The 27,032-nt window shown below is 44.2% G+C and overlaps 1 protein-coding gene across 12 annotated transcripts in view; it reads right to left on the reverse strand.

The window, feature by feature from the left end:
• The window catches only part of PHF14 (PHD finger protein 14), a 1,195,141-nt gene that overhangs the window by 1,080,524 nt on the left and 87,585 nt on the right, over positions 1-27,032 (reverse strand). For 10 of the 12 annotated variants that reach the window (XM_086941991.1, XM_086941985.1, XM_086941984.1 and 7 more), the window contains exons 2-3: positions 20,295-20,405; positions 18,073-18,722 (exon numbers count right to left, since the gene is read on the reverse strand). In XM_086941991.1, the coding sequence (XP_086798117.1) occupies positions 18,073-18,722; positions 20,295-20,405 (761 nt within the window). The remainder of the gene's footprint in view (positions 1-18,072; positions 18,723-20,294; positions 20,406-27,032) is intronic. The other 2 variants (XM_086941993.1, XM_086941994.1) reach the window with 1 other exon arrangement.

The following is a 27,032-nucleotide window of genomic DNA, read 5'->3' on the forward strand; positions in this document are numbered from 1 at the left end:
GTAGCGCCATATTGATGTAACAATGTTGCAATACAGAGTACAAATATTTGTATTAGTCTATCGACATATTTACATGGCTCGCTCTGTTTAAATCGTTGAATCTGCAGTAGCAATTTAACTGAAAATTTTAAATAACCGCATGAATGCGTGAACATTTTCTTGTGAAAGTTAACTGACAAACATAATCTGCATGAATGCTTGATAATGTGCGCATCTGTTGCAATGTCCCGTGTTATATAGGTATTATGTGAAAACCGCATCATTGTATCTGCGGATTCAGGTATAGCCGCATGAATGCGTTACAAACCATTGTACTCGGGATAACCAGAAAATAATAATATGCACAAATGCAGTTTGAAATACATGTAACTTCACAAGAAAATGTATCAAAGCAACAAATAATGTTTCATTAAATCACAGCACTGCATTGCAATTTGATGTGGTAACCATCACACATGTTGACTAAAAACACCAAAACAGCACCTAAGTGTACTATACAATATATAAACATAATGTCATCCCTATTTCCTATATAAGACAAAGTGTATATACATATATATATATATATATATATATATATATATATATATATATATATATATATATATATATATATATGGAGCGTACTACATCTGGGCACACAAAGGCATTAGGGGTGCTAATTTCAAACGTATGGCTTTTTTTTGTATTCGGAAACTTCATTATACACCATCTTGTTTACAAAAAATGTATACATCTATCTCAGGGGCATGTTTCAGGTGTAATTATCAAGTTGGAGACTGGTGTCATGTCAGTTTTTCTTGCACAGCTTTAATCGAATTCTGGAAGCAGGTCTTCCAGTGGCTTAGTAGAAAATTCCTGGCATCTTTAGTCCCTGATGCAAACCTGGTCCTTTTTGGAATCTGTGCCATGCTCAATGTATTTATTCGGCGGCAACAGTTTTGTTTTTAATGCATCCTTAGTGGCTAAATCTTTGACCTTGCAAAAATGGAAAATGGTCGAAGCTCCAGTTTTCACCCAGTAGAAACATAAGAGGATTCAAATTGAAACTAAAGAAAATGTATACTTCCAAAGAGTAGGGGTTACTGCAAAATTTCATAAAATTTGGGGCGAGTGATAGGGCTACCCCTTGGGTATGAATTATAGAGTCTGACTTTCATCGAGGGATTAATTTAAGAACGGGATCTAAATTTGATCAGCTTAGGGGACGAATATGTATATTTTTGTCTGTTCTTGATTTCGTTTTTCCTTTTTTGTATAATAATAATGAAAGTGTCTTGATGAATTTTAATATTTATACTCCGAACTGATATAATAAAAAAGACAAGAGAATAGCACAGGAATTAGAGCTTATTGGATAAACACAAGGCAATTATATTGTGAAAAAGGCTTGGAGGACAATGAGAAAGACAAGAGAATAGCACAGGAATTAGAGCTTATTGGATAAACACAAGGCAATTATATTGTGAAAAAGGCTTGGAGGACAATGAGACACTGAACATGTGTTTACACAAAAGCGTTTACACAAAATGTTTACAGTAAACTTTATGTACATCATAGATGTGAGATGACATACCTAGTATATCATCTATCAAAAATTATTAACCCGAATATTTCACACATATTCAACACAGCAATGCTACTGTATATAATAATTGGAAATCCCCATGATTGTAGAAGCACACTCAAAGAAGGTACATTCAGCAAAGCCAAAAGACTCAACTAAATGGCTATTTGCATACCCAACAACGCACATAAGGAACCAATTAATGTTCAAAAACATTGACTGCAAAAAGGACGGACCTACCAATGGAGAAGATGCACAAGTAACCTGGTAACACCCTGTGGTCACACCCATCCAGTAAAAAACAGGTCTGAAGTCACGCTTACCTACTAAGAAAGGATAGAGAAAACAAGGGTACCCCAATATGTGAACCTGGAGAGGTAAGCTGTTTGGGGGAAACAATGGTTCTGGTGTGGCCTAAAGGTCCATTCAGAAGTGACCCTGAAGGGGGCACTATGTGTTTAGAGAAGGAAATTGAATCTTACAAGGGAGATGTAAGTAATATACAGGTGTTTAATTAATATGTAGGTCAATTTATGACAGGTGTTTATTCCAAAACAATAGTATTCAGGTCATCACACAATAAGTGACAATAAGCGTGAAGTGAGGGTGAAATTAAAATAAAAACATTGCATTGATAACAGTAATATGAACTCCTTTACAAAATTTTACAGAGTTAAAGGAATTCAAGTTTTAAGGGGTCGACGGTGTTTCAAACTCAATTATTTGAGTTCACCATCAGGACAAAGATAGGTGAGCAAGCTGAATTGGATTTGAATGCTGTTAATTAACATCAGTGGTGGCCAGTGCCTGTTTAAAAGATAGTGATCCTCTATTAGTAAGCCCGGGCAACTGCAGAAATGAATTTAATTCGCTGAATATGGATGGACTACTGGGCACTGCGAAGCATCGTCAGAGCTGGGTAATTATTTTGGAAGAGTACAGGGCACTGAATGAAGGTCTGGAGACGTAGAGCAGGACGTGTCCTTCTGCTGTGGTTGCCTGTGCGGAGTCATATATTGACCTACATATCCCTCTGTATATTACTTACCAATCCCTTGTAAGAATCAACGTCCTTCTCTAAATACATAGCATCTACTAAGAAAGACGCTCTACTTCACACCAAAGATGACAATTTCCACGTGCCAAAACTGTCAAGTCTGCAATATAAATAGGCTATCTGGTTTTAGGTTTAAACCTATATTAACTGATAAAACCCCAACGAAAGGTGGAGTTTTATCCATCACCAGTGTAAACATATAAACACCTGCACAACCACAAACTAAATGCCATTCAAAGAAAGGAAAAGGAGAGTGAAAGAATGATTTTTATTTCTTCCTGAAGGGGGCTATACAATATCACTTTTGTTAGGCATGGCACCATTGGCATTTTTCGCTGTTGTCTCCTCTGTTTTTGCTGGTATTGGACGTTCTGGGCGCTGTGCCACTGCCATCCAGTGCCACAGCGTGTATGCTCCCTATGGTAAATTGATTATATGAATTGATATTACCATTATTGGCTCATTTGATTTACATGTTAGTGCACCGTGCGTGCCCAGGGCTGGTAGAGCAAATGCTGCTGGTGGGCCTGCAGCGCTGATTGCGCCACCCACGTAAGCAGCTTCAAACATGTGTCTCAGACCTGCCATTGCAGTGTCTGCGTGCAGTCCTGAACTGCCATGTTGAATGTGAAGTGAACCCACTTTCCAGTCCCTAAACCTTCTCTTGCCATCATGTGAGTCACCCCTATGACAGGGTGCATTGTTATTGAAAGGTAGGACATGTCTTGGTATGTGTAGCATGTCCTAATAATGAATTGCAGCCATTTTCGTTTTTCACTATTGCAAGGCTACCTGTTCTCCATAGGGCAGAATGGGCAGTTTGATTATTACACCTTATAATCCTAACTGACTCAGGGAACATGGTAGAAATTAGAGTTTAGTCTGCCTGAACACAGAATGATAAAATACATTTTATAGTGAAGTTGGTTTTAACATTCTGCGTTTGAAAATACCATTTTTAGAAAGAACGTATTTTCTTGCCTAAGCCTTCCAGTATGCTCTGCTGTTATGTGTATTGGTGGTCTGGTTTGGGAGGGACAGAGCAGGCTGAGTCAGACCTGGATTGATTAGAGAGATCTGCATTTGGAGTAGGGGAGGGGTGACCCTTTTGATCTGAGCAGGGCTGTGCCTGGCAGGGTGAATGCTGGCTCCACCTCCCACCCTCCGTCTGTTAGCAGACCCCTCTTTCTGAAAGGAAGGATGCAGCCTTGTAAACAAAGTGCTCCAGGCCTGAGCAGTTGTGGCTGGGTTCAGTGACTTGTGGCTGCTTAGAACAAACACTTTTGGGGTATAAATATCTGTGCTGAAACCCCTACAATGTTTATTACGTCTGGATGTCAAGAAAAAACCTCTGTCTGTGTGACCAAGGAATCTGCAGGAGTTGGACTGCCCCTGTGCCGGTGTGCTGTTTCTGGGTTTGGCCTGCAGTGGTTACCAGTGGACTTGGAAGAAGAGGGGAAAGGACTTGGAGAGAACGTTCATAGATCTTGCTGAAGAAATCACCCAAGGGCTTGAGTTGATCTTGCCTCCTGTTGAAGTCTCAGGCACATTAGACTTCACCAACAGCCTTCTGAATCCTCCCAGCGAGGACTTCTATTTGCAGGTGAGGCTCCTCTTGAGAATTCCAGCGCCTCTAGTTCTAATGCAGAGTACGCAGGCTGAAATCACCGCCAACGCACGTTTGTGAGCTGCAGCAGCCAAAAGCTCCATTTTGGGAATCGGGCTTGTGCCGCTGGGTGCTCGCAGCATAAAATCATTGCACCGCATGTTCGCGGGCCGCTGCAGCTGAGAGCACCTTTGAGTAACATCGCACTGCTGCCGCTGAGTGCTTGCACCATCAAGATCATCACATCGCATCATGAGCGTTGCATCCCAGCGATCGGCGCATCATGACATCGCAGCGTGGACACATCGCGTCCGCCAATTTCATCGCACCAGGATTGTTGCTCCTTAGCGAAGCGACATTTCTTCACATCTGAACCTGCTCACAGTACGCATCAGCAGACCGGCGCATCGTCTCTTCCCTCGCGGCAAGGATTCATCGTATCACCGGCCTTGTGTGCAGAAGTTCATCGCATCGCCTTCCCTCGCATCAGCAGATGGGTGCATCACCTCCTCTCTCGCAGCAAGGAATCAATGCATCACCGGCCTCGCTTGGAAAGAATCGACGCTACAGCTTCATTGCGACATTTTCATATTTGCATTGCCAATCCAGGTACTTTGCGAGTAAAAGGGTCGCAGAGACCACTGTTTTGAACTGAACTCGTTTTTGAACACTTTGACCTATTTTTGCAGCATTCTAAGAGTATTTCCATTTTTACAGTATTGTGGCTTTTTGTCGTTTTGGGTATTGTGATAAGTCTATATAAAGATACTTATTTTTTTATACCTACTTGTGTGGTGTCCCTTTGTAGTGTTCTTCACTGTGTTACTGTGTATGGTCATAAATGCTTCACACACTGTCTCAGAGATACGCCTGTCTGCTCGTGCTATGTTACCACAGGGTTGAGAAGGGGTTATCAAAGGGTATAGCCCCCTTCTGTGATTTCGGAACAAGGGTCCCTACTTGGACAGTGGCCAGCCATTGCCAACTAGAGACACCCATTTCTTAACATTGGTAGTCAGCGGTGAGGATCTGGACTTGCATTTGTGATCCGCATACAGTAATTATAGTGTACACTACTATTTAGTGCAGACCATAACACAACCACATACGTTTTTTCTATTTTTGATTGATATCGCCAGTTATTGCTACAATGGGCAAGCCCAGACCCAATGCCTCGGAGGCTCTCTCCTGGGAAGAAGAGAAATTAGAAACCTAGAATGCCAAGCAGCTCAAATATTTCCTGAAAGTAATTCACAGTCCCTATTGCAGGTCTCCCTAAAAAGGAGGAGTATCAAAAGGTGCTGAAGGCCTGGCTAGAAGCCAGGGATGCCCCTAAGAATATGGGAGAGTCTGTGGAGAGGGAAGAGGACTCAGGAGAGCAGCCGGTGGAAGTAGTAGATTTGGTGTGAGGAAAAGCGCTTTCCAGCCCAAGCACTAGTATGTCCACAAGGGGTCTGTCTCCAGAAGAGATGGAGGACAGGGAGGGAGCTAGGCGGCATAATATGGAGATGGCTAAGCTTAAAATGGATGGTCAGAGGGACATAGAGAAAAAGAAGTTGGAGTTTGAGATAATGAAAATGAAGTTTGCGCATGAGAGAATATTGAGGGAGTTGGGAGATCAAAGCAAAGAGTGTAGAGATCTCCCCCTCTGGTGGCAGCATACCTGTATTACATACTGAGAGTAGAGTGTATATACCAAAGGAGGTCATTAAGGATTTCCACAAGAGTGAAGATATTGGGCAATGGTTTGCAGCCTATGAATTAGCCATGGTGTCCCACTGGGTCCCTGAGAAGGATTGGGGAGCGGGTTGTGGGGACGCTTTGTGAGTGAGGGGAGGGATACCTTGTTGGACCTGCCCGAGGAAAGTAGGATGGTTTATGCCTATATGAAGAAGGCCCCGATGATCCGCGATGGTTTGACCCCTGAGACTTATAGGCAGAGGTTTAGGACCTGCAAGAAGTTAGAGGGTACCACTTGGGTTGAATATGTGCCTTTATTTTTGCAGATCAATAGATCGCTGGATAGAAGGTAGAAAGTAGAAACTTTTGAGAAACTGTATAATTTGTTTGCGTTGAAGCATTTATCTAGTAACTGCTTTCCAGAGCTACGCCAGCACCTTATTGATAGCAAGCTGACTAACCCTAGGAAGCTTACTGAGGAGGCGTACCACTGGGTGAGCACCCTGGTTCGCTAGGGTCCCTTGGGAGACTTCACCAAAGGTGGGCAGGGTCCCCAGCACAGAAGTGGGGGGACAGGGGTAAATGGATGGAGTTCAAAAGAGGGCCCCAAAGTAATTCCCAAGGGAAACAAGCAGTGGTGTCCCAGCCTCCCCCTGAGAAGAAGCGAACGCCCTCGACAGGTAGGCCTGTTCAGAGGGGGCCCCTTACTTGTTTTAAGCGTGGTCAAGTGGGCCACCGTTATTATGACCCCCAGTGTCCCCAGAGGGACTCCAACGCACCACCCCGTGCACCACCACGCCAGATTGCCAGGGCAGCCTTGGGTGGGGAGGAGATGGGTGCCCCAGGTGGGTGGGATCCCATAGAGTTGACCCTTGTCTCATTAGGAGACTTTGAGGTGGTCCCTAAGCCTACACTGCCTGATGACACTAAAAAATACAGGCAGTGGGTGACCATTAATGGCCATAGGGTGGAGGCTCTAAGAGACACAGGAGCCAGTTTCACTGCTGTCAGCTACCGGTTGGTGTCCAGAGAGCAGGTTGTCCCCCATGCATTCTGCCCAGAAGTGTCAGCAGACAACTCTGAGAACCAGTGTGAGATGGCTCAGGTTCCCTTCGAGTGGGTGGGCGTCTCAGGAAGTCTTCAAGTAGCCGTGAGTATCGCCATGCCTGGAGACTGTTTGTTGGGCAATGATTTAGAGAACTCCCCGTGGGCTACAGTGGAGAAGAGATCTCAATTGGAAATGTTGGGTCTGCCTGAGTGGGCGTGTACGACCACCCGGTCCATGGCAGCCAAGAAGGATGTTCAGAACGACCTAGAGCCTGAAATTACGGCCCAGGCTGCCGCCTTAAAGAGAAGGGGTGGTGGGCATGGGAATCCAGCCCCTGTGGTTCCCACGGTCCAGGAGGGAGCAGACCTTGAGGGGGATGCCCTGGAACATACAGGGAAGCAGGTAGCCGAACTGGGGGACCTGCCCGAGCTGACCCATTGGCAGCAGGTAGGAGGGCCCACCAGGGAGGAATTTTGTGCGCAACAAAAGAAGTGCCCTTCTCTTGAGGGTCTGCGGCAACAGGCCGCAGCCCAGGCAGCAGGTGATCAGTCCGCATCACATGTGATTGATTGGGAGAACAACCTCCTTTACAGCGAGCCTAAGGCTGCTGGGCCTGAGTCAGCCCACGTGCTGGTGGTACCCCAGAGCTTCAGAGCCTTCCTACTGGGGTTGGCTCATGACATACCGTTGGTAAGACATCTGGGGCAAAGCAACAACTTTGAGAGCCTTGCAACCCACTTTTATTGGCCCTAGATGCGCAGGAGCTCATATGCTTCCTGCAGGACACGTGAGACTTGCCAGGCAAGTGGTAAGAGTGAGGGGGGGAGATCAAGGCCCCACTCCAGCCCTTTCCAGTTGTCAGTACCCCATTCGAGCGAGTGGGCATTGACACTGTGGGGCCACTGGACCCAAAGACAGCCTTAGGCAACAGGTTCATCCAGGTCTTGGTGGACCATGGCACTCGGTACCCTGAAGCCATCCCGCTCAGGACAGTGGCGGTCGTCGTGGTGGGACGTGCACTGATGGGGATTTTCTTCTGTGTGGGGTTCCCCAGAGAGGTGGTGTCTGACAGGGGAACCAACTTCATCTCCCATTATATGAAGGTAATGGGCTGGTTGAGAGATTCAACCGGATCCTGAAGGGCATGATTATGGGCTCATAAGAACCCATGAGGCGTAAGTGGGACGTCCTCTTGCCATACCTGTCATTTGCTTACCGTGAGGTGCCACAGAAGTCCTTCGGGTTCAGCCCTTTAGAAGTACTCTATGGCCACCTGGTAAGATGACCTCGGAGTCTGGTCAAGGAAGGCTGCAGTCATCTCCCAGGAAACCTCCCCAGGATGTATTTAGCTACATGCTGGCCTTCAGGAACCAGACTTGGCATTTCAGAAAGCTTGCGGAGTCAAATCTGGAAGCCAGCCAGGAAGAGATGAAACACTGGCACGATCAGAATGACACTCTGATCGAGTTTCAGCCTGGTCAAAAGGTTTGGGTCCTGGCCCCAGTGGAGCCCGGGTGCTTCAAGATAAGTGGGCCGGCCATTTGTGGTGGTGGAGCGCAAAAGTCCTGTTACCTACTTTTTTATTTTTTTTTACTTTTATAAATGTTATAAAGCGCATTGTTATACTGGGAGCAGTGTGTCCCCGCGCTGAGTGTGGCAAGCCCTAACCAGCAGACGAATCATCCAACCCAGTTCTCTCTTACGAACTTCCTCATTCTCTAGCCAGAGGGAACAGGTAGGTTTTGAGTGGTTTCCGAAAGATACGTTCTGACGTTTCTACTCTCATTTTATGTGGGAGTTTATTCCAGTGTTGGGCAGCTTGTACTCGGAAGGAGCGTCCGCCCATCCAAGCTCTTCTGAACCTAGGAACCTTCACCAGCCCTTTCCCGGAAGATCTCAAATCCCGGCCCGGGATGTAAGGGTTCAGCAGGTAGGATGGCCCCTTTCCCTGCATGATGCGATGGCTGAGCAGTAAGATCTTTGATCGGAAGCCAGTGGAGGGATTCCAGGGCTTTTAGATGATGCTCTTCTGGGTAGTTTCAGGATCATGCGGGCCGCCATATTCTGTATCCGCTGAAGCCTAGTGATACATCTGTTGCTGGCTCCTAAATACAGAACGTTCCCATAGTCCAATCTCGAAGTAACAAGAGCATGGACTACAGTCTTTCTGGCTGTTGTGGGGAGTAAGTCCAATGTTTTCCGCATATTTCTCAAAATGCCGAAACATTGTCCAGCCACCCGAGTGGTGTGTTGCTCAAAGGAGATTTTGTTATCTATCCAGATACCCAGGTTCTTCACTTGTTCACTAGGTGAGGGAAGAGGCCCCAGCACTTGTGGCCACCATGCCGATGTCCATACCGATGGTGCATGTCCCGCCACCAGCACCTGTCTTACTGCCATTTAATTTCAAGCAGTTATTAGCCATCCAGTCTGCTACGGCATGGAGGCACCCTGAGAAGTTGCTCGCTGCTGCCCCATCTACCTGTGCAAGAGACACCACAAGTTGAGTGTCATCTGCGTAGGTCACTACTTGAACCCCAAACCTCTCCGTAATCTCAGCTATAGGTGTAACATAGAGATTGAAGAGGGTGGAGCTCAAGCTAGACCCTTGTGGCACTCCCTGATTTAACATAATACTCTTAGACCGATGAGGGCCTTGGGCGACTTGGAAGCTCCGATCCCGCAGGAACGATTCTAGCCACTCTAAGGCTCTGCTCCTCACTCCTCCTTTTTTCAGACACTGCAGCAAGATGTGATGTGCTACAGTGTCGAAAGCCGCGCTTAGGTCTAAAAGGATCAGCGCTGTGGTATGGCCTTCATCCACCAACTTGCGTATGGTTTCAGTGGACAGGAGTAGGGCTGATTCGGTCGAGTAGGATGCCCGAAAACCTGATTGGGTAGGGTGTATAAGTTTGCAGGTTTCTATGTGCTCTGTCAGTTGCTTATTGACGACTTTCTCTGCGATTTTAGAAAAATAGGGAAGGAGGGAAATTGGTCGTAGATTGTCTAATTGTTCCGCACTGATATGAGTTTTTTTTTTAGCGGAAGTACCACTGCCTCTTTCCATACTGATGGAACACTGCCTGAACCAAAAGAAAGATCCAGTAAATAGCGTATGTGAGGTTCCAGGATGTTTAAACTTTCCCTAAGTATTTTAGCGGGTGCTGGATCCTTAGGGGAGCCCGATTTAATTTTGGAGGCTATGTCAATTAAGATGTCCTCTTGGGGAGTGCTGAAGGATACTAGTAACTCAGATCCTTCAGAGATAACAGTGACATCCTCTGTCGTGGGCTTTGTTCTAGCTTCCGCTGGAAATGAAGAATACATTTTTCCCACTTTATCAGCGAAAAATTGAGCCACTCGGTTGCACGATTCCACCGAGCCTTCCAATGGGCTGGCGCTGCTGGAAAGGGAGCCAACTTCCTTGAACACAGCAAACAGTTCTTTCATTGAGTTCTCCGCACTCTCTATCCTGTCTTTATAGTGTGCCGTCCGATGTTTCCTAATCGTGGCATGATGGACCTTAAGCTTAGCTTTATAGGCCATCCTATCTGCCACCGAATAACCTTTCCCCCAGCGTCTCTCAAATTGTTTACATGCGGCTTTTCCTTGACAAGCTCGGGCCCAAACCAAGGTGCAGATTTAGATTGCCTCCATGGTCTGTTATTGGTCCACGGGGCTGTATGATCAAGGGCTTTCAGAATGCGGTTATCCAATATTTCACAGGCTACCTCTATCTCTTGACCTACTGGGGGTCCACCTTGTTCCATAAGGTCATTAAATTTCGCTCTGGAAAAGCCTACCCATTTCCTGCGTCTCGTTGTCTCGTCGACCTTACGTGCTTTCCCCCTTTTTACCGCAATCTGAAAGGGGATCTGATAGTGGTCTGACCATACCACAGCCACCGGAGTATCTATATTCAACACTTCCCAATTGGAAAAAATAGGATCCAATAAATTCCCATATTCTTGGGTGGGGAGCTCAGATTTAAGCGTCATTTGCATAGCTGCAAGCTCATTGCGGATCTCCCGGGCTTCTATGTTAGTGGGATCATTAAAATGGAAATTTAGATCCCCCAAAAGCAGCAGCCTCTCATACTTTAAGGCAGGTTGTATCAAATGTTCTATCAGGCTTTCCGTGAATCTGGTCCCTGGACCTGGGGGCTATAGATCAGAAAACCTTTCAGGATTTGACTGTCTTGACTCGAGATGGAAAAAAAGCCGGATTCGCTTTCTTTAATATCCACTGGCTTCAGCGTGCAGCAGATTTCTATTTTGGCGATTATAGCTATTCCGCCTCCACGCCCCACGGGTCTATCAATCCTCTTGATCTCATACCCAGGTGGTAGTGCGTCTATTATGTCGGCTGCAGAGTCTTTGTTACGCCAGGTTTCTGTAAGAAACAGGGCATCTAGCTGTCCATCTATTAGTAGGTCATGGACCTCCATTTTGTGTTTCCCTAGGGAACGGCAGTTAATGAGAGATAGTTTCATTCTCTCCTCAGCATTCGCCATATTGCGCTGCTGGGCCAGAGTGAAAGAACAATGGTTGCATCGATCTTGTTTAGAGACCATTGTAATGCTATGACAGCATTCCTCCCCAACTCCCTGCCTTAGGGCCAGGAGTTGATTGGCACTATATGTAATTGTGGCAGGAGTATCGGTAAGGGGTCTGGACCCTAGCCCCGGTCGGCCGCGGACTGGCGCAGACGGGCTTGTCTTTGGCGCGAAGACGGCGCGCCCGCTGCGTGCCTCCGCTGCGCGTTCGCTGGGGCATAGCTTCTTTAACCTAGAGCGCTCCCAACAACTAGAGCGCTAACCTCAACAACCGGAAGTGCCTGGCTCTACCTGCCCGCCCTCCGCTCAGCGGTACTAGCTACCGCGTCAGACCAGGGCGGGGAGGAAGGAACGCCGAGCTCAGGCCTCCAGGTAAGTGCTGTCTGCCTGTCTGCCCCCCAGTACCCTCAGTGTATTGCCTTAGTTATTAAAAGTATTCCCGTAAAATAAAACAATTTGCCGTTTTTAAAATTGGTGAGAGAACCTGGTAGAGGTGCTTGCGCAATTGGTCAGGCTTGCCACCAACAGCTCAGGGGGACACTGCCACTGCCCACCTTCGCCGTCCACTGCCCACCTTGGCCGTCTTTGGTGTGCAGTGGATGACTTGGTTCAGACACTCAGGAACCCCTTGGGGTCCTGCATGTGAATCGCCTGATGCCCCACTTTGAGAGGTCTGAAGTGGGAATGCTCCTGGCCACAGATGCTGGGATGGAGGAGGAGAGTGAGCTTCTTCCTGACCTCCTGTGTGCAAAGGAGCAAGATGGGTCAGTGGAGGGTGTGGTCCTCTTCACCACACTGACCCCTGAGCAGCAGAATGATTGTCGCCAGCTGTTGGGGCAAATTTCTGATTTGGTTTCCGTGGTGCCTAGTGTCACTGATTGGTGTGTCCATGACGTGGACACTGGGGACAGTTCTCCTGTTAAGCACAAGACTTACCGAGTGACTCACCGGGTTAGGGCCTACATTACGGAGGTGGTCTCCAAAATATTTGATTTAGGGGTGATTGAGTCCTCTAGCAGCCCTTGGCTCAGCCCAGTGGTCTTGGTGCAAAAAGCTGCAGCGCTTGGTAACACCCCAGAACTTCGTATCTTCATGGATTACTGAGGGCTCAATGCAGTCACCCAGACTGATGTGCACCCCATCCCCAGAGCGGATGAGCTCATAGATCGGTTAGGGGCTGCCCGGTACCTCAGCATGTTTGATTTAATGTCTGGGTCTTGGCAGATCACCTTGACTTATGGGACTGAGGAGAGGTCAGCATTCTCTACACCAGATGGGCACTACTGGTTCCAGGTGATGCCCTTTGGGATGAAGAACGCCCCTGCCACCTTTCAGAGGTTGGTCAACAAGGTGTTGGCTGGGCTGGAAGATTTCAGTACCGCCTACCTAGGATGACATTGCGGTCTTTAGTTCCTCATGAGAGGACCACTTGTGCCACCTCTGGGAAACATTGATGGCGCTGTGGAAAGCAGGCCTCCCAATTAAAGCGAGTAAGTGCCAGATTAGGCAGGGTTCTGTGGTGTACTTAGGACACCAGGTTGGGAGCAGCCAGGTAGCACCCCTACAGCTCAAGATTGAAATGATCCTGGCTTGGGAACCCCCCACGACCCAGACAAAGTAGAGAGCCTTTTTAGGACTCACGGGCTCCTACCGGAGGTTGGTCAAGGGATATGGCAACATTGTTGCGCCCTTGACTGAGCTGACTTCTAAGAAGCAGCCAAAAATTGTGAACTGGACAGACACCTGTCAGAAAGCTTTTGACACCCTGAAGACTGCCATGTGCACAGCACCCGTGCTCCAGGTGCCCGAACTTTGAAAGAGAATTTACTGTCCAGACAGACCCTTCAGAGCATGGTGTGGGGGCTGTTCTATCATAGATCAATGAGGAGGGCCTAGACCAACCTGAGGCCTTCATTAGTAGGAGGTTACTACCATAGGAACAGAGGCGGAGTGCAAGTGAGCGTGAGCGTGAGGCATTTGCTGTGGTCTGGGCACTGAAGAAGCTGAGACCATACTTGTTTGGGACTCACTTCCGAGTTCAGACAGACCACAGGCCCCTCAGATGGTTAATGCAGATGAGGGGTGAGAATCCCAAGTTGTTGAGGTGGGCCATTTCCCTACAGAGTATGGACTTTACGGTGGAACACCGCCCTGGTACAGAACACGCCAATGCTGATGGTCTGGCCAGATTTTTCCGCCTTAGTGATGAGAACCCGCAAGTGGCTGGGTAGTTCTCCTCACATTTCAGCAGGAGGGGAAACGTGTTAGACCTGGCGCCATTGGCGAGAGTCTCCCTTCCATTTTTCGCTGTTGTCTCCTCTGTTTTTGTTGGTATTAAACGTTCTGGGCGCTGTGCCACTGCCACAGCGCGAATACTCCCTATGGGAAATTGACTATATGAATTGATATTCCCACAATTGGCTCATTTGATTTACCTGTCAGTCCCTAGTAGAGTGCACCATGCAGGCCCAGGGCTGGTAGAGCAAATGCTGCTGGTGGGCCTGCAGCGCTGATTGCGCCACCCACGAAAGCAGCTTGAAATATGTGTCTCAGACCTGCCATTGCAGGGTCTGGGTGCAGTCCCAAACTACCATATTGGCCTGTGAAGTCTACCTGATCACCTGCACCAGCAATCTGCACTATGTGGGAATGACCTCAAGAAAAGTCAGTACCCGAATTGTGGAGAACAGAAGTAATATGTGCAAAAGGGCCACTACACGCATGACCAACCATTTTATCGAAAAAAATCACACACCAAATGATCTCAGATGGGTGGTTTTGGAATGCGTAAAGAACAAAGAGAATTTAGAGAGACCCCTGCATGAACGTGAACAACGTTGGGTGTTCAAGCTTCAAACGGATGTACATGGGATAAACAATGACATACCCTGGGGTGCATTTAACCATTAAGACCTGAAACATCAAGTGCCTTTACAAAGTCGCTGGAACTATACAGAATCGAACTCCCATAGGAACACAGGGGATCTAGATAGGTCCTCCCCTTCCTCTAAAATATGACTTATTCACCAAGGTAACCCAGTAATGCAACTATGATCACCGTGTGAATTCAGCCCAACAAACCCAACAAATAACAGAGTCTTAACTTAAGAACATTTTCCACTCTCATCACAGCTTTTTTCTGTAACATTAGCCTAACATCTGTTTTCCACGAGATTTGTGGCGATTTCCCAATCAACTACCGATAAGTGACAATTTCTTCACTTTTGAATAAAAAACGAGAGTCAGTAGAAAATCACTTCCGAGTAATGAGAAATCGCATCCTCCCAAGATGGCCTCCGAGACAGAGTGGTCCAGTCTCTTTCCGGTTACAAACCCGGAAGCGAAAGAGAACATAAGCGATCCCCGCAGGACGCACTCTAAGATGCGGTCCGACGGAGCAACAGCTAGGTAATATCGTGCGGTGTTGCTGATCAGGAAGTAAGTGAACTACCCCATTTCTCCTATCAGAGCCGAGAGAGTACGGCTCCTGAAATTTGCCCGCTCGTAAAAAACTTTGTTTGGTTTTTGAAAACTAACCGCGCTTTATTAATCCTGCTATTGCAGCATTGCTTCCACCGAAGCGACACCGCCCCCCTCAGAGACCATGAAGTGCTATTAAGCACCCACAAATGTAAATATTGAGATTCTACTTTGATTTATGTGTTATATGTAGTGTTTGTTCACCGTCGTTGTCACAGTAAGTCACTTTTTAGTGTTTGTACAGGTATTTTCACGTCACAATCACTTTGCGTGTTTTTTCACCACACGCTGGACCCGAGAGCCTGAACGCACCAATATGGAGCAAATTGCACCATATAGAGTATGCATATATATGTATATGTATCCGAAAACGTGCGTCATGAAGGACTTACATGTCCCCGATCTCTTAGAGAAAGGGGTAAGGTGTTTTTAAACTTTGTTTATTCGTTTCCTTACATGTTCTTCAATGAGCAATACATACGTCAGTAAGCTACCGCGTATGTATTTTGAACCACGCATGTGTTTATATTGAGCAGCGTTCACCATTGTAAATACTTTCTTTACATTAATCAATCCTTAACCTTGATTTAGGTTTCTAGGAGTGGCATATACAGGGCTGGTCCCTGTATGGTCCTGAAGAAACGCCAGGGGTAGCGTGAAACATGTTGACCATATACTGAACCTACCTTCATAGAGGTCGGTCCACAGTATAAACCCCATTTTATAATATACCAACCTAGGAGCAGAATAAATTATTGAGGCCCACTAGCACAGTATTTTTAAAATTCACTTGCTCACCCACACCACCTCGCTACATTTTTTTGCACCACACATAGTCCTTCACAACTAAAGTGCTCCTACGTAGTTCGCAAGTCGTAGCACGCCCCTTTTCGTAGAGAACTGGGATGGCCCCAATGATGAAGCATGTCACCGTGAGGAAACTCCGGTGAGTGAGGGGACTCAAGAAAGACATTTTTCTTTCTGTTTTTTGGCTACACTTAATAATATTTTGTGTTTAGCCACAACACAAGACAGGTCTCCGAACCCAGATCTTGCCATCACATTTACCCACAGAATATGGGTAAAACCCCTTAATATATCAGCCCCCTTCTCTAGCGAGTCAGTATTGATAGTAGGGGAATTGTTAAACACCCCAGGCTTTAAACATTCAATTCAAGGTGTAGTGACTGGTATATGTGAAAAGAGTGTTGTGACCAAGCATCTGGGATAATGGTGAAAACATGACATTAGACCTTTGGAAAACATGAAGCGCATCATCACTTTGAATTCTACTGCAGAAAGTTCATACCAATTTCAACAAAGATTGGAGTGCTTTTTTTATATTTGCAGTGATTCAGCTATGTATGTGAAAAGGTTGTGTGATGACCTGTCAAAATCGATACCTGAGCTAAAGTGCTTCCCTGTAAGAGTTCCTTCCCACTTGCTTGATGATTTGCTAAAAGAATCTTTACAATCTTCAGAGTTAATGAAGAATGCTATTGACTTTTTAGTCCATTCTGGTGCACTGTTTTGTCATGCGCTGGAAGTAACACACAAATATTTCTCATTTTGTGCATTGTGCGGCATCAAAGTAAGAGTCGTCCCTACTGTGTCATTTAGCTGCTGGTTCTTAGTCTGAGAAGCCATGAATGCTATAAGTGATGATGCCAAAGAAAAGAAATGTGAGGATCTTCATTTGCATATTGATAGTGATGTCAAAAAGTACACTACTACATTCTTAGATTTTTTACTGCTGTAGCGGACATAATAAAAAACTTAAGTGTAAAAACACTCTAATCTACCAAGTGTTCAGCATAATTGGTGAAAATGTGAAACATATCCTTGAGAATAGGCTGAGCGACACTTTTAGTGACTTTGGCAATGCAACATGTTCCACGTTAGAGTGCTTGCCACTTGGTAAGAAAAGTAATGTTGAGGAGAAATTCAGGACATTTTATTTTACAATGTATGAGAAATGGCTTACAATGATGCAGAAGAATGTCTCTTCCACAACCATGGCATTTGAAGTCAACGAAGCCTCATTGTGGTACTCTGCACAAGTCCTAGATCCCTTCCGTAAATGGGAATTTTGTCCGGACTTTCAAAAGTGCTGCTACATTTTTGACCGTTTCAATAACTTTGAGGGCATATGCACCCAGTTCAAAGCATTTGTGAAGAACCTGACACAGAGAATCGCAATCTTAAGGTGCATCAGCATTGGCATGGAAAGCTAGGTCAGTGGACAGAATTAGTATTGTCTACTGGCTGTTTTGGCGTTGCCTATCTCAAGTATCAATGTTGAGAGAGCCTTTTCAGAGAAAAACATTTAGATGGGAAGGAAAGAGTGAGCATGCATGACCAAAGGCTCACTGAAGAAGTATTATATGGTGTACTACAATAAGTTTGATTTGTAAAAATGAATTTGGACATCACATACACTATACGTACACTGTCTATATACTATGCACTATCAGTGCAGAAACAAAGCAATAATACAAGCAAAATATTCCAAAAGCACCGTAAACACAATCTTTCTGTTTTTAATGGCGCGAAAATGTGTAACCACTGATAACCACTGTTTTTTAAGGTATTGAAATCACTTGAATGCACTGAGAAAAAAAACACCAGAATTTACCAAAAATAGAAAATGAAAACAGGAAAGCCTAAATATAAACCTCATAACCATTTGGAAAGTAGCCATTAAACAAACATCAATAACATAACATAAAAATGATAAGAAAACATCCTTCCACATTGCTCCTTAACCCCTCCCATGCTCGTGACGGAACCGTTCCGTCACGAGCCTCGGGTGGCTGTGGTGGGGAAGGAATGGTTCCGCCACGGCCCTCTCGCCGCGCCTGCGCTAACGTTCTCTAGCGCGGGGCCGTGACGGGACCGTTCCGTCACAGCACAGCTCACCGGTGTGCCGTGACGGAGCGGTTCCGTCACGAGCACGGGACCGCCGCGCGGCCCCCCCACCCCCTTAGCACTGCGGTGGAATAGTCGCCGCAGTGAAGGGGTTAATAGAATCGAAAAAGAGGATTGTTTCTTTGGATTCTAAAGAAAGTAACAAACATACCTCATTACTTTTGCTTTGTGAAAGGGTCAGACTATCGTTGGTCAGCTCCTCCTCATCAGCACTTTGCCTACTTAAAACTTTTCTTTTCTTCAGCTTTCTTTCGGCCTCACTGTCACTACTGTCATTTTCTTCATTCTCATCCTCTTCATTTTCCTCCTCACTTCCACTCCCATCATCATCTTCCCCATCTCCCCTTTCTTTGTGAGATGCAGCTTTGCCTTTCCTTCTAACAGCAGTTGGACGCCAGTCATTGTCTTCTTCACTATCATAATCATCCATTTCATTCAGATCCTCAATTGAAATAAAATCCAATAGTGGGCGGTTTCTACGCAAATTCCACTTTCTAGGCTCATCGGTCTGTTCTTCTATACCAGTATCTACTTCTGATCTTTTCTCATTTTTCATTTTAGGCTTCTCCTCAGAATCATAGTCTTCCCCTTCGTCTTTGCTAACAGGATTCTCTATTTCCAGACTGTTATCACTTCCAGAGCCTTTTGTGGGTTCCTCTTCAATTTGCCCTTTCTCTTCCTCCTCATCCGCTGCTATTGTGGCCAGCTCTTCCTCAAGAGTATTTTCATCTGAGTCACTACTGGATCCTTCTACACTTTCCTTTGAGGCATCATCACTTTCATTTCCACTGCGCGCAGAACCTGTACAAATAGGTGTAAGATTAAGCAAATTAACAAGGAAAACAGATTTCATGGCATGTCTAGATAATAATAAAACCTAAACAAATGGTCGAAGACAGCGGTTTAAAACCTTTTGACTTTTGTGAAATGAATGATTAAATTCAGCGACCCCACTAATTCATTACTGGAAGTCGGGGGCCCACAACTAAGCAATTACTATGATTTGAACTTTAAAACAATACACACAAAAAAGCAAGTTTAACCCCAAACAAATGCTCAAGCACATTTTTTGTTTTTAATTCTCAAATATGGTAAACGTTTGTTACATTTTAAATTTTGCTTCTCTAAATGTATATACTTTATTAATTTCAAAGTAAAAATTCTAATATTCTATCATTTTGACAAACAATCGCGGACCTCACAGGATATGCTGCACAGGCCCCCTGGGGTCCTCGGACCACAGGGTAAGAGCCACTGGTCTAAGAAATATCTCTTGTACTATTCCACTGTTAACACGCCTGGTTGGCTGCTGGGTTTTCACTTCTATTCAACAATTAATGTACAATACATTGCTGTAGTTATTTGAATTCCAAATTATGATGATCATTGCTTTATACGCTTCTATGTTTCAAAATAAAAGCCTGCCTAGAACCTCATGCCATGAAGATAGACGGATATTCTCATATTTCCAACACGTTTTAGAATCCCACATACATTTCACTTCATGTTGGCCTACCCACAGTGATATAGTGGTCATTCTGTGGGAGCTATGAAGCTTTAGTATGGTAGAACGACACTACTGAGCTAAGCAAGAGTAATACATAATCATATTTTCTAATGAACATTATGCGAGATGTTTTTACCCAATTACTTTGCTTGACATACCATTTACACTGATTTGTGCTCATCTGAAGTGTTAAGAAATTAAGACCTGTTTCTTTATAGCACACTCCTCCAACTCTCTCATTTTCTTCGGTACCCTCGCCTCTGCTACCTTTCGTGGAAGTCTTTTGGCCATCAAATGATAAATGGAAGCTCACGTCACCCTTAATCCTGTGTTCAGCCTGTTAAATATACAGACCATTGCTCTCACTTTTCTTACTTTTCCTACTCATTCTTAATCTTTTTAGTTTTTACTATCACATAATTTAACAGATCATCTACAGGAACTAATTTACAATCAGGAGATGTTTAATACAAAAAACTGATCAATTTATAAGGTATGAAGAAAATGCATTTCCAGCAAAGCTAAGGAAATAGCTAAAAATCAAAAGTAAGTCTCAAGATGACGCCACCATTTGCATGCACAACATTTTCACACACTACAAGATTAGATTGTATAATCTTACACAGAAGAATGATAAAATAGCCCATCAAAACATTGCTCACGGCAAATTATAGATAATTCCGCAAATTTTGAGAATTTGGTTCACACAGTAGATGGCTTCTCACATGGGGGCTAGTTGTTCACAATACATAATTGGATAACGTATTTAGATTCATTGATGAGTATTTTAGTTCACAGGAATATGAAAAAAGTAATATATCAGTTTACTGGCTATAAAAAGTGCTTTCTTCTCTAGAAACAAATACCTGAATCTTCACCAACTTTAAAATCACTGTCGTCCGAGCTATCGTAATCCAGGGCTTCTAAAAGACAATCTGCCAATGGCTTCACTCGTCGTCTTTTCGAACTTCGGTCCACTGTGGGAAAGATTCATATTTCATGCGAATTAGATTAGGAATAATATCAAAGACAGTAATTTAATGTGAGAAAACGTAGCTTAATTGTAACCAGCGTTTTAAAATGAAATTACTGTTTCCTTTTCTACTTGAAGTTATTTTCCAATTTAATGAAATCTTTCACCCCAGTTTACCCATGTCCGTCTCATTCCTAGTAAACTCATAAGTCCCACCCTTTTCTCACCTAAATACAATGCTACCCTATTTCCCAGCAATACATCACCGAGAGACAACTCGAGTAATTACAGAAAATAAGCCAAACCCCTTTCTATCATAGGCGTATCGATCGCTATTGTGCATGTCCTCCTACACGCAAACATTTTCTACTACCACTGTAGGGACAGGCCAAAAGCACACAGTCAGAGAAGGTCCCATCAAAGCCTGACCGTTCAGTGTTTTATCTCGCGTCTGTTTAAACAAATCAAACAAGCAGACATCACTTGATACAGCACGAATGACCTTTGACCCTCCTGACATCATAAGAATTGACGTTTATAAAATATTCAACTCTAGCAACATCACAGACATTTAGAAAAACAGAAAATAGATGGGTTGATTTAATATTCCCTACTGACAATTACTTAGGACCAAATTTCTGTACATCTCACTTTTTGCCCAATTTGCCACTCAAAACAGAGACTAGATCATATGTAAACCAGCAAAAATAGGACGTTTTTCCAGAATTTCACCCACCACCTTATGTTATTTTACTATCACAGACTGTGCTATATTGCACTGAACTACAACAAAGTTGAAATAAAGAAGAAAAAGTTACAAAAGCAAATTAGTCTTGTTAAGTTACTACCATTAACTAGTGTTCCGCCATGATGTGCAGTGCACAGAAGCAATCCTAATGCATAATACAACATGCTCAGCTGCATCCTCAAATGACAAGCAAAACAAGTGGGCCCCTTTTCAAGGATATGCATAGGCATCACATTTAAGAGTCGTGTACATTTGAAAGGCACAATTTCATCCTCAAAGGGCAAAGAACAGCCAAACATCATGTCCCTCCGCCTTCCACTCTATTTCTTCAATATGTAGCTATGACCTGATTCTAGAAGGCTCTCCCCCAGAACTTACAGAGGACTGTCATCCTGACAGCACTGGTGAGCCACAGCTCTCTACCTCAGCCGGATTAAAATGAGTTTGAAATGGATGAGGTATTTATTATGCAAGTTGTTTGGGGTTAAATGTAAAAAGATGCGTTCTTGTGCCCAAATTGCACATTTTGGAAAACAGGAGACATCGGTTCTATTTATGATTGGCCAAATCATTATCTTCATGTGGCTTAGATTTGTTTTCAGTCAAAAACTAGGTGCACCTACATTCTCTTCAGTTCACGGTGTATGCTACTTACGAAAATGTATTTATTTTAATCCCTCAGTTTAATGGCACGGTGGGGAGGTGGAAAGTAAAAAAAAAAATCTCAACCTGTTAGTGTTGTAATGATTGTTATCCGACATGGAAATCCTGGCCAGTTTGAATAACTCTTCATTGAAGTACCTTGTACTGGATGAAAACAGTGAGGACTATAAGTGAAACTAATATTCTTTCACAATAACATACTGGACGAATGGGGGTTGTTTAAGAACTTTGAACCATGTCAGGCTTGAGATGTCCAGGCCCCCAACTTCAGCTCTTACTCAACCTTCAAATTTGCCACCAATATCATCCCTGACTGTGCCAACATACAGAGTCGGACATGACTTGTGACTCTAGCATATGCGCAGGTCTTTACGGGGCAGATCTTCTGTTCGTTGAATGTAAAAAAGAAATAGCCAGTAATGATTTATTTTCTGATGGTGCAAACCACAATATAACTATGGCAGCATAGAAATGAAGTCAACAGCAATGTATATGTTCCCCGGGGGTCTAAGAATTCTTAGCAATGGCAGGTGTTGCAACAGGATACATCGATTCAGTTTTTACATAATAAACAAATATTAATTAAAAAAGATGCAACTGGCAGGTCATAACAGGTACAAACAGTCAAGATCTCTGCATGTGTGGCAAGTAAACAGTTCGGCACCAGTTGAGAGCGTTCAAGGGTGCAACTTCGAGCATGCAGTGAGTAGGAAAGCATAGTCCCCACAACAGAGGACGGAGTTTTCAGCATTATGTATATGCAAAGACTCTGGAGGGCAGGTTTTGAGGTGGAGGACATAATGAAGAGAGAAGGGAATATCAAACATCTGTCTCAGCATACTATACAGGGTGTTAGTTAATTGAGCACTTGTAACTCATGAAGGAGCGCGTCCAAATCCAGCGCATTGGGAGTTCTGCGCAAGCCCCTGGCCTCCTCTCTACTGAGGGCTACTGACTAGGCTTTGCCCCACTTCAGAGTGGCTGCAAACCAATAAGATAAGTCGGGAGGTATCTTTCCACTTCATAGCGATAGCTCTTCGAGCTACGAGTAGGGTCAGATCTATGAATGGATTGTCAGCACTACCCGCCTTTCTGCACCTAAATAACCCCAGTGGCCCCATTTCCATGCAGAATACGTCCTTCCTCCCCATGACAGTTGCCAGGGCAACCATGACCTCCTTCAATAACGACTGCACGTCTGGGCAAGTCCAAAACATGTCCACCATATCAGCGTCCTGGGAGCCACATCTGGGACAGCTTGATGTACTGCTGTATATTCTATTCACACGCGCAGGAGTAAGGTATGCTCTATGTAAAATGCTGTGTTGTATATACTGGTGCTTAACATGGCGAGAGACTTTACATGGGTATAAAAAGGCCCTGACCCACTCTTTCTGCGTTAGGGCACGACTGATGTCAGGTTACCCATGTTGTCTGATGGAACGTAATATGTCAAGCGGTGTGTGAGCCATCACGCACGTGAAGCGTGTGAGTAAGCGCCATCCATTACCCGGTATGTGGACCGTATCGACTAGAGTATGTGTGTCAGGCTCTGTGTCTGTAATCTGCCAATTGAACTGCAGCTCGGCCAGCAGAATCCAATAAGACAAGTGGCCCAAGGGCAGATTATGATCCGCATTGAGCTGCTCAAATGGCATAAAGCAACATTTTGGAACAGTGTGCCTACAGGATCTGCCTCCTCTGCTTCCCAAAGCTCTCTCCCCTCCCTTTCAAGAAGATCCCTGAAGGGTCATATGGAACCAATGCAGAATCTCTAGTGAATAAGGAGTTGCGGAGAGCCATCAGCTTTTGGTGTTGCTGGTATACGCAATGATCAGGAGTTTTATGGATTGTGGAGGGAGTTTCCCCGTTGGTAGCAACAATTCATGGATCGTACGGTGTGCACAGTTTGGCGTGGGAAAGCCCAGTTCTGTCAAGTGCCGGCCAGCCCGCCCGCCAACCACCGGGACAGCCATAGCAGTTCTGCGGCCAAATAATAATGCTCGAAGTTAGGAGCCGGTCCCCCTGCAAGCCGCACAGCCGAAACCATTCTTGAATGAATCCAATAAATCGAGTCTCTTTTTAATCTTCAATGTTCTCACAATCTTTCCAATGCTTTTATCTTTCTTAAAACCTTTATTTTCATCAATTCATTTTACTCATTCCCAAACTTCCATGAAAATACACAGGAGAATTACGTTTTTCCTCATGTCACAACTTTATTTTTATTTTTAAAACCCAATGCATTTCGGGATGATCCCTTCGTCAGGGGTATCTAAAATACAAACGTCAGTAAACAACCATCAGTATGATAAATACATTCCTCATGTTAATAAATAAACTGAAAACAACATTATTACTTTAAATGAAAAAAAATTAAAAACAGTACTCGCGCACTCACCCACAATTTTTTTGCTTGACTGGTATTCTTATTTTCAACAATGTTCAATTCAAACTTCCAACCTTGTAAGTCACCCAAGATTTTTTTGCGCGCATACTTTTACCATGACATGTGTATTTCAAATTTTAACTTGTCCCATCATAACTCAGTCCCATATAGTTCCAGCAGCACCGGTCAGTTAAACCAACTTAAAAACTCCATAATGTGTCCTCACACATTCTCGTGTTATCGGTAACCACTGCATCTAACTGAATCAGACTTTTACCGCCAATAATCAACCCTTCTGCTCCACCAGGTGGCGAATCACGTGTCATTATGGTGAATCCTACTGTTTCACTACAGATACTGTGTTACCCGCGATGACTAATGTGATGAATCTATCAACCCTTACTCACCACTAATGATCATCCTATGTCCTTCTACTTATCCACCGGAAGACAAATCCGTCTTTTCCCCAAAACCAACTCCGTTACTACGGGTACTACAATTCCCACAATACCTTGCATTTATAAAACGCTCCTTATAAAACGCTCAAATTAATTTGGCCTCCCAATTTTTTCACCCGTCAATTGAATATTTCAGTAGAACCAGTAAGTAATATTCATTCGCATCCTAAAGTTATTCAAAGGTGAAACTGCACAAATTTTAACAAGCATATTTTGATAATGATTATACAAACAGTGGGTCGTGTTCCTGTAATATTTACAACCTGATTCAGGCCTTTGATTCCCCCTCCATCTCCAACGAGTCATTCATACATCATATTACTCCCAACTGCGAGGTGAACTTTAAAGATAGTCCGCCGCCCCTTAATCCTAATGATTCTCGCAAGTCCTGTTTTTCCCACGAGGACTAATGTGATTGTAATTTCTTACAGCTAGTGATCTATCACCTGTCATTCTGCTAAAAACGGTCACATTTCTGTAATACAATGCTGTCCGCAAAACCCACTCTTTCACTGCTGGTCGTTCGAATGCCCATAGTACCTTGCATTTACGATACACTCAGCATCGTTTGCTCCCCATTCACCTTCCATCTGTTAAACATTGATACATGTCCATAAGCTTTGTAACAATACAGCTGCATGCATTTAAACAACGTGAGTTTTTCCCTTTCTCTATAAATGCTCGGCTGCATCTAGCAAAATTTAATCCGTCCTACTAGGTGAGATTGCACCCAGGATTACAATGGAGTAAAATGGCCAATTGTGGGTGAGTGCGCAGGCAGCGTTTTGCAGTTTTTTCATTTAAAGTAATAAGGTTGTGTTCAGTTTATCTATTAACATGAGGAATGTGAAAAATATATCTTTATTTGGATATAAAGTATCCATAAAAGAGCACACAAAAAATACCAACAACAATACATAATCTTATAAAAGAAGCAAAACATGAAAACTGTGATTAAATGAGAATTTACAAATTGCATTAGGGGACTTCAATAGCATATGTATGTTAGAAAGACATGATGTGCAAAACAACAGTGGCGTTACAACATAGAAAGTATGTGGCACTAACAAATAGCAATATTGTGCTAGTAGGTACAATTAAGTGCTCAACAAGTAGCAGCAGGTTATGGTAAAGTTCAATCAGATGTAAACATTTTTAGCAGCGTAAAAGAAAGTACAATTTAGTATAGGCCATTTCTTTAAAAAAGGCATTGACAGGCCCTTCCGGTTACTGAGTGAAATTACGGTATGCATAGCGTATAAAAATTGTAAGGCCTATGTTTAAAGCTGTATTTGCAGGAGTCAGAGCTGCGATAATTGCCTGTCTACGGGTCCGGATTCCCAACCTATTCCACTCAGTTTTCGTCTACACTGGGACATAAGAGCGGGGCAAAGACATACTACATGCTCCAAAGTTCCAGCCGTCTTGCCACACCCTCTGCACAATAAATCCTCTGGCGTTCGACGCCAGGTGGGTAAATCTTTTAAGAATTGCCAGTCACCCAGTCTGAGAGCCATAAAGCTAAGTTTTAAATACAAGGGGTAAGTGCAGGACAGATAAGAAGAAGGAGAGGCCAGCCCATAAGAGTTCATTATTGCTCATGCGTGTCTACGTTTGGCGAAGTGAGCTTTGTCGGTGATTAGGGACCTCATTCGAATACGTTTCTGAATACTGATTTTAAATGGCTGCCTTGCTGGGGTTGAGATCCCATAGGTCGCCCGCAGACATTTGCTGGATGGAGTCTTTAAAAAAATGCCCGTAAGAACCACCTGGGTTTTTCTGAGCGATGTCTAACCAAAGTAATGACTCCAATGAACCTGGATCTGCTTGCCTAAGTTTGTGGTACAGATTTAAATACGTGCCAGTGTTAGAAATGTCATAGTTTAGTAAGCCCAATTCTAATCTGATCTGTGCGGCAGAGGCAGCTTTAGGCATGTGGAGGACTTTTTTTTATAAATTTTGGTCACATGTTGGTTTAAATTGGCATTTAGTTTTCCCCTAAAAATTTCAATGCCATACGACAGAGTGGGCCCGATTTTTTGTTCTCATTACTTCCAGTAGTGGTGATAGACTCGGACCAGACAGTTTTTTTGAGAGCTTGGAAAGATTCACCTGAAGATTCATGGCTTTTACTGAAATTTCACTACGTTGTTTGGCGAAGGTACCCCTAGATTCAAAATTGACCCCTAAATATTTATATGTTTTTCCTATTGTAAGGCTCATATTGTTATATAGCCATCCACCACCGAGGTTACGTTTTCTACCGAAGATAACCACTAGGGTTTTCTTTAGATTAACCTCTAAAGTATTCATGTTGGTATAGCTGTGTAGTTTGTTTAATAGCCTTTGCAGTCCTACCCGGGTGAGACTAGA

Source organism: Lissotriton vulgaris, chromosome 10 (assembly GCF_964263255.1).
Source record: "Lissotriton vulgaris chromosome 10, aLisVul1.2, whole genome shotgun sequence".
Lineage (NCBI taxonomy): Eukaryota > Metazoa > Chordata > Amphibia > Caudata > Salamandridae > Lissotriton > Lissotriton vulgaris.